The following is a 9,419-nucleotide window of genomic DNA, read 5'->3' on the forward strand; positions in this document are numbered from 1 at the left end:
AAAGTTAATGAAGATTTTTTTAATCAAACTACTAACTTATTTTTTAAAATAAAACTACTAACGTATTCTTGAATATATTGATGTGCAAGTCATAAACTGCTCTTAATGAAGAGAAATACTACAGTGAATAACTAGAAAGAAACATCACCACATTCAAATGCTAGAAGGATCCATTTTACTAATTCTGTTCTGAATAGGCGAACTTTCATAAACAGCTCTGTTTTCATTACAGCCTAGGAAAATCCTTTTGGTGAACATACTATGTACGCTTCATTTCATTAACTTTCCCTAGAGCAAGTTTCTAAAGCCTTGACTAACGCCTCACAAGAAATAGAAGACTGCTTTGAAGTATTTCGCAAACAGAAACTTTTTCAACGGTCTAGCGATTTCTTGTCAAGGACAGTTTGCTTGCCCTTGATGTTGAACAATGTTATTAGATAGATATATGATTTTCGTTTTAAAACTGAGTTAATAAATGCTGTTACCAAAGTGTCATTTCTCTGTACAATCCAAATGGCTTTTAGATAATGTTTTAAAACTGTTTTTCTAACATATGGTACGGTTCACTCACCTAACATCAAATTTTTCAAATAAGAAATCAAGTTACGAAAAACAAAGATTATTTTATTCTTAATACTTGTGATATCCAACATCTAAAAATGCTTTAGTTAGTTTAACTGAAACAATCATAGATAGTCTCAACAAAACGGAATGCACTGTCCCTTACTTTCTTGTTATCAATAAAGCTTTCGAAGCTGTATAGTATAATGGTCTAAGATTCGATATGTCAGAAATGAAACTCCCGCGCGGTATTATTCGCTCGCTATCAAACTTTTTAGAAAACAGGAAATGTAGAGTTAATGTAGGGGGTACCTCACTCCCGAAGTGGGTATTCCCCAGGAAGGAGTGATTACTCTTATTCTATTCATCATGTATGTGAGCAATAAAGATATTCGTCACAATTCATTGACGATGTTGCAATTTGGAAAAGTCCCACTCCCTCAATAGCAGCCACAAACCTTCAATCATAACTAAATAGAATTGTTGAAAGAATTTTGTCAAAAATACCATATTCGAATAAACGTTCCAAAAATTCAGGTAGTACTTCTTACAAAATTAACAAAACTTAAAAGACAAAAATACCCCCCACCGAAATATACATGTACGACACACTCCTCCAAATTGCAACATCAGCATACTTTTTAGGAATGACTTACGACTCAGAACTCACGTGGGTAAAACATATAAACGATATTAAAACGAAGATTTGGCAAAGTACGAACTATGCTAGGAGTCTGACAGGAACGAACAGTGTAACGTCTGCTACAAACATTATCAAAATATACACAATATGTACACGTCTTCTCATAGAATATGCATGCACAATATGTATTAACATAGCACCAACACACAAAAAACTAAATTACAAAGAGTACAAAATTCCCTACTTACAACAGATTTTAAAGTACCGAAACTAACTTTATAAAATTATTGCACAAGTAAGCAAATCTGCAACCACTGCCCGACAGAGTCTTACATATCTCGCTGAGTTATTTCGCGAAAAATTGGAATAAAAACGAACTATTGCATGAGTTAGACCTTTACCACATACATGAGGAAAGTAGTCCTAAGCACGTCTCCCCGATTAACATATACATTAGAAATTAGCATAAATTAAGGCCACCTATTGCTAGACATGAACCTTATAATTAGATGTTAAGAACTAAGATAGCATTGAAAGGGTATTTTTACATAAAGGTCTCAGAGTAATTTAAAACTAACGAAAAATGTGTATGAATACTACAGGATTGTTTGAAAGGTGCAGAACTTTCACATAAACCGAACGAAGAGAAAATGTATTCATTATATTAAATACTACTTTAGTTACTTCCATAAACATGGCCTTGTTAGGGATCATGGTACGTGCCAGGGAAACCTGACTGATCATCATATTGTAATTATACTAGTATTTTCCCAGGAAAAACATAAAATATAAACAAAACCATCTTCAAGGAGGGAGGAAGAGGTGAACATTGCACCTGACCCGCCCAGGTTTTAACTACCACCAAAAGACCTTAAACTTATCAAGAAGAAAGACGAATTCAATTTATACCAGTCAACGCTTTTACTGTCCATAGGTTTTTGTTTGTTATTCTCGCGGTTACGTAACTGCTTCAATAGGTAAAGATAAGTAACAATTATATATAAATGAAAAATAAAACGAGACCTAATTCTTTTCATTTTAATGTGATGATAACTTGATCATAATGATAATAATAATTAATAAAAAATCTTGAATTTATCTGTACTCGTTCACTTTTCATCCGTAGTTTTAAGTTCCAAGAACATTAACATCAAATTGGCTGCCTAAATAGATCGTGTCTATAGTGTATTGAGACTGTTGATAAAAGTCCACAACAGGATTACTTGGTGATGATCTAAGCCATTACGCGTCAGTCTGTTGAAGTAATCTTTGTTAAATAACGCACTTCCTGTTGCTTCTCTTTATGACATGTCTGTAAATTTCTACGTGTGACCCAGAGAAGCTAGAGTGAAGAAGTGACATTTTATGAAGGGGGAGGGGGTAACGACGAGAATAAGGCCTGGTTTCTTCTCCGATGTGATAAAAACGGTATTTACTCTTAACGGTCAAGCAATGCATAACATGCGTGTGTGGTCGGCCAGGATGGTGGTATTCGCGACGTCCAAAACTAAAAGTTTGTTAAAACGATAAAAAATATATAACCCAGTTAAATTAGAAATATGTCTTCGTAATTTCTTTTGACAGCTATTTAAGACCAAATTCACTTGTAAGAAATTAAAAACAACACTGTTATAGATGTTCATATTTAATTCAACAAAGAAAGAATTGTTAAAATCTTGTTCGAAACACGTCCCACTTGACAATATGTTCCAATAACCTACAACATAACGTAGAACACTGAGAAGATGAGTTGAAAACTATCGATTGTAAGACAAAAGCCTGGATGTACTACAAGATAAAAATACTCACTCTTAACTGAGGTAAAGGAGCAAATAGAAGGAACTACGAGATTTGTAATTACAAAAATATATATACTCGCTTTTAATACAGAATAAAGATAGTAACTTAGGGTATTATAATAAAAACAGATAGAAAAAAGCACCTTGCGAAGTTTCGTAATTACCAAACAATATTACTTAGGATAAACACAGGATAAAGAGATTAACATAGGGTATTGTAATGAAAACAAATATAAGGAACTTAAGAAGTTTGGTAATTACAGATTATTACAGGCCGTTCAGGTATTTCGTATTTTCACCGTGAATGGCACCTGATACGATAAACTGGTTAAATGGCCAGGTTAGAGACCCTAAGGTTCAGGTTTAACTATCTATAATTTAAGACTACTGACCGAGAGAGATGACAATCACTTAGTAACATCTGTTGTCTATAAAGCTAATGTTAACCGATTAGCAGGATTGAATGAAAGGAATATAATTTCCTCACAACTGAAATTGCGGATCATGTTCAGCGACTTCTCGCCAGTAGAAAATTGGATCTTTCTACCCTGAACCCGGTAAGATAACTATTAGGCCATACCCGTCGTTCTAAGTAACAAAAAAGTTTGTAACATTGTCGAATATATATGTCTATATATATATATAGGTATATAGATGTTTTATTCATAATTATATGTCTATTTACATTTAATATTCAATAATCATTAAACATGTGTTTCTTACATTTACTATAGGTGTTAGTGTTAACAAGTTCTTTTCTTCTTTCTTTTTTTTTTGAAAACTACTGACGAAATAATCATTTTGAAAGAGAATCGTGCAATGGAATTTTTAACAAATATTGACATGACAGTGGATTTTATTGCTTAGGCATGAGTTTACATTTACTTTTATTTAACTAGTGAGAGCAAACTTCAACTAATTTATTAAAAAAATATTATTCTAAACGTCTTTTGGTTTTCTCTTAAGTAAAAAATAAAATAATACTCCTTTGTGATTATAGATATGTTATTCGAGTTTTGTTTGGAACAGAACGAAGAACTTGAACGGACCTAAAAAACGCATTCCTATCTAAATTTTGATATGACACATCCTGGTTATATGTGCTCACCAAAGATAGTTTATTTCTCTTTAGAAAAGTTTATCAATATTATTGCTCTTTGATAACCCCTCTTTGGGTCAGTAGTATGTTTACGGGCTTAAAATGTATAAATCCGGGGTTCAATTCCATGAGATGGACAAAGCGCAGCTAACCCTTTGTGTAGCTTTGTGGAAAAAAAATTGGCAGCTCCTTGATGAAAGTCTCCGGTAAATCAAAGGGCTGATAACGCTAAAAATCACGCTTTAATACCGTGGTGGGCAGAACATAAGTAGCACATTTTGTAGCTTTGTGCTTAACAACAAATAAACAAACTTTAATGAAAATAATATATATTAGTATAATTCCAGAAACGATAAAAATAACAGTGTTATTATTATTATTTATTTACCGCTCAAATACAAATTTCACTTTTACAGCATAAAGAATGAAAGAGAGACACGTTATTCATGCCAGTCGATCGAACCTATAATATTGACTTACTCTTTCGCCTCCTTGTGGGTCAAAGGGACAGTGAAGATAAACAGTCTGTTCAACTTGTGTGGTGATGTTTTTCGCATTCACTGATGATAAATCCACCTGAGAATGGCTCTGGATTTTCAAAGTGTGATATATACTTCGTAATGGTTCCGCCATTTTCCACGTCCGTGGTGTTTCTTCGCTGTTTAACTGGTGCCCATGTGCGATGACAACTACAAGTCGTAAGAAAATACAGAAACACATGAACGTGGGCAACAACTTCTCAACATACATTATTCAAAAATTGCCCAGAATTCGGAAAGATGCCAAAAGAACAATATCAATTGATGAGCGCGCAGATGACTCACGAGTCAACCATCAGAGGGTTTTGTAGATCAACCGATATCAACGTGTCTCAACATGATATTATCTATTCAACTTTAAAGCCTTCACTTTGATATTCAAAGTCGTGAAATTAATAATTCATCTAATTTGCTTAATGCACTTTTACAGTTGTACTAGTTTATCTTACATAGTCCTGAAAATAACTATTATGTTTTATAACTAAATTATTCAAACTCTATTTATGTAACGTATGTTTCGCTAATTATATTGTAGTGCCCTTTGAATTTAAAGTTTTGCATATATTCTTATATTATCAACCTACAATCTACATATATATATATATATATATAGTGATATAGCCCTGTGTTCATTTTATTATTTTATTAAACATACTATCCCTTGTACTTTTATAAAACGTCAGATTTGCAGCAGAACAAAATTCCATTCAGATTTCCTAACAAAATTTTAGAGTATCAACACTTACCAATCAATTGAGATAATTCAAATCACTAAAAGTGATGAACCATATGGTAATTATAACTTCTTGACATGTCTTACAAATTAAATTAATAAAACTGTTCACATTTGCATAGACAATTCTAAGCCATATTTTCTCTTTAACTAAACATAAAGTAAGATAATCAATTATTTCAACAAGTGTCATTGAGACACATGGCACAGTAGAGGTCAATTCCGAGAATCTACAGCAAAGTTCAGCATGTTTGGATCCTTACGAAAAGTTAACTTTAACGAATAAACTCATTGACTTATTTTGGAAAGAAAAACAAGGATTAAAATTTCGATAAACTGAATAACGTTTGTTATAATCACAGTAAGATTATTTGTGTATGCTTGGTTTATAATTACAGCATTTGGGTAAAAGTTAAACGTTTTCGTAAGATTCAGAGAGAATTGGTAGTTTTCATGTTTAAAATATATACCGTAGTTCATTTGTGCAACGGTATATGAAAACAAACATTGATTGTTTCTCGAGTCGGTGACATTATAATGCAGAGTACATGTCAACATATAAGTTTTATTATATTGTTTTCAGTGTTCACATTCAAACGCTAGGTATAATTAGGATTCACATACATATATTTACAATCTATTTAATTCTACATGAATGTTATATCACCTTAACTGTAATGTAGGACACTTTGACTTTATGGTTTACACACACAGACACTTTAGATGATCTTACAAATATTTAGACGATTTGTTCAACTTAAAGCATTCATATTTTACGTTTGAATCACATAAACTAAACAAATGACTTACCTTACAACAATATCCAATTATAAAACTGTCTGTTCTTGTCATCAACTTTATTAATTATCATTATCTTTACACTTCCTGTGTCTCTCACGTTGAGCATAAAAGTCTGAGCTTGCTCTTAAGTTCTTTACGTTTGAAGCATATAAGATAAATAAATGACTCACCTTCCAACAATATCTAACCACTTATGTAAACTTTACTATTATAGAAACTAAGTGAAGCAGCAACATTTTAGCCACTGTGATTTCTAAGGAATATTCACTTTCAAATACAAAACACTAGATCGCTGAGGCATTTGGTAAGTATAATTTTTTGACATAAAGAACTTACTACGCACATTTAAAATTCATAAAACTTTGTTATTTTATAGTGGAGTCTATTTGGTATTAAAAATATATACGAACGAACAAATAAATAATTATGTATATATACAATCAACCAACTTGGTTCACCACCGTTCAAACACGCACGAACATGTTAGATTTTCTTTCGATTGTTTTTGAGAGCCTTAGAAAGCACCATTCAGTTTCAAAGAAATACGTCGTGAACATAGAAATGACAAATGAATCGTAAAGTTATTTCAAGTGTTTGACATACATAGACTGAGATGAGATACCCACGTGAATCATTACGGAAGAGACAGAGTTAGTCTAATTCTTACATCAAATTATGTATACGTGTAAATATCGGTCTTATTTTTTCCAGTGTTAGTGTTAGTCTAATTCTTACAGTTAGCGTTAGTCTAATTCTTACATCAAATTGTGTACACGTGTAAATATTGGTCTCATTTTTTCCAGTGTTAGCGTTAGTCTAATTCTTACATCAAATTGTGTATACGTGTAAATATTGGTCTTTATTTTTTCTAATGTATAACATAATAACAGTTCATTCTCCTTTATTTTGAAAAAAAACAACAACATTATATGATAAATGAGGCAAAAATGGAAATACAATTACATCTTTTAAAAAAAGAACCATCAGATGTAGCAGTTTAAGATATATTTATTTTATTGAGCTCTCTTATATGACAGTTATTTTTAGATGTGGGAAAGTCCGAATATAAATTATACCAGAGGATAAAAAATCATGCAGTCAGGTATTCCGCAAATTAAGAAAACCTTCGCTTACGAATTTCAGCATAAACTTAATGTAGCAGGTTTTTTTGTGATTGTATAGACCATTCTGAAATTTTCTGTTTAAGTTTTAAAATGTTTCTATATATATCCTGTGAAGAAGGTAGACAATTTAGAAGGATAATGATTCACTTCGTAAGTTTTGATTATTTGTCTGGTATCCCACTCAAGAGCTTTCTTAACTTTTTCTGTCACCCAGGTTCTAATAAATGCTCATTCTTCATCTGAGTGGAAACATGGTGATCTTTCTTCTAACTATATTATAAATAGAGAAAAAGTCAATTTTTGGTGACATCTTAAAGGAAAACTGGATGATAATTTCCTTGGGGTAATGCCTTGCATTTTGCAAAACCCAAAATACGACTTTAATTCAGAAATAACAGTTTTAATTATAATTAATTCTTCGATTTGTTATTCACAGTGCTTATTGTTTTAATGATAAGTGATGTAACATCGCAAAATTTAATGCATTCTCTGTCCTTTATATTGTAAGAGAGCCTGATGGTGTTGACTCTTCCTTCATAGAAATCATCACGGATCATTTGCACAGTGATATACAACACGACATGTGGGGAATTGTTGTAAATCAATATTATATTTCTTTATTAAGTTAAAAATTGTGTTCCCAGTTAACAACAATTTAGTCTCTCCGTCTCCTGAGTTTGTTTTCTTAAGAGCCACATTGGTGTATTTAATTCAATGTTTAACCTACAAAACATACAGTGTTCTACAAGTTCAATTCTTTATAATATAAGATTAAATTGTAAATTATCAGGTTATTTTTATAATGATCAACTGTATAGTACAATTTTATTCTTTTAGCTGAGGGATACAAAATTTGACTGATATAACATTTATCAGAATTAAATCTTTGATATGTGAGCAAAATAAGTGTTAAGAAGTTATAGTTAGCTATAAATCTCTCTGTTTTTCTTTTATATTAGTTTTTGATATAAATATTTTCAAGTACACCTAGTTAATTATAAAACTGTCTGTTTCTTTTATTCTATACAACTTTATTAATGATGATTATCTTTACATTTCCTGTGTCTCTCACGTTCAATATAAAAGTCTGATGAGCTTGGCCTTAAAACAAACACGTCATAGGATGCATTGAGTATGTCAGTATTTGTCCTCATTAAACAATAAAATTTGTGGGTAACGTAGTATAACTGCATGTGTATTTAGTTAGTTATTAGCCATATCTACTCATCTTGCAAATGAGAAAAGATAGTAAAGGTCGTTAACACACTGTAAGTCTGTCCAATCACATTGAATGTGTAAGATTTCCTTTATTTTATATTATGATATAAATAAGAATAATTTACATTTGTTGTATGTTCTGGAAGTTTTCCAAATGAAGAAACGATCAATGATCATTTTAGGTCCACTAACATTGATGAGTATCCTATGTTTTGTTTTTGGGAAATTGTAGTATCTAACCAAATAAATTATTGAACTCGCTGATATTTCCCAATTACTGTTGCGTTGGGCTGTTGGTATTCTGAAGAAACAGCATCATGTTTTTTTTCAAATGAGGATCCGTCCAGAAGATGACGGATATTCCTCATCTGAAGATAATATATTTGCAAAGTAATTTGATTTACAATTAAAGGTCCTTTTCAGAACATCAAATTTTGAGAGAGAGAGAGAGAGAGAAAGTCATAGATGCATATTTAGCGTTTTATATCACGTAAAACGAAAGAGTCAATATATTCATAGTATCTGAATGTTAACTTTAATGTTCAGGAACATACAAAATCCGTTCGTCAGCTAGTTAGGCTAAACTTAATTGTTAATGTCTAGTAAAATAAATCTTTTGGTTATAAAACACATTTTGTAATTGTAAACACCATACATTAAATATGGTATACAATAACTATGCATTAAATCGGTACTTAAAAATAATCGAATCATAAAATGAGAACATCTAACTTAAATTTCAAAACTCTTAATGTTTGTGTGTGTTTGTTTTCTTATAGTAAAGCCACATCGGACTATCTGTTTTAGCCACCGAAGGGAATAGAACCCATAATTTTAGCATTGTAAGTTCGATAACTTACGCTGTCCCACCAGGGGCCCTTTTTTATATTAAACACAAACAA

General features: G+C 31.5%; 1 protein-coding gene across 2 annotated transcripts in view; it reads right to left on the reverse strand.

Annotated features, from left to right (window-relative positions):
- Positions 1-9,419, reverse strand: part of LOC106476562 (zwei Ig domain protein zig-8-like) — a 173,018-nt gene that overhangs the window by 54,405 nt on the left and 109,194 nt on the right. For both annotated transcript variants that reach the window (XM_022381374.1, XM_013937241.2), the window contains exon 2: positions 4,583-4,791. In XM_022381374.1, coding sequence (XP_022237082.1) covers positions 4,583-4,791 — 209 coding nt within the window. The remainder of the gene's footprint in view (positions 1-4,582; positions 4,792-9,419) is intronic.

Source organism: Limulus polyphemus, unplaced genomic scaffold, assembly GCF_000517525.1.
Source record: "Limulus polyphemus unplaced genomic scaffold, Limulus_polyphemus-2.1.2 Scaffold7, whole genome shotgun sequence".
Taxonomy (NCBI): Eukaryota; Metazoa; Arthropoda; class Merostomata; order Xiphosura; family Limulidae; genus Limulus; species Limulus polyphemus.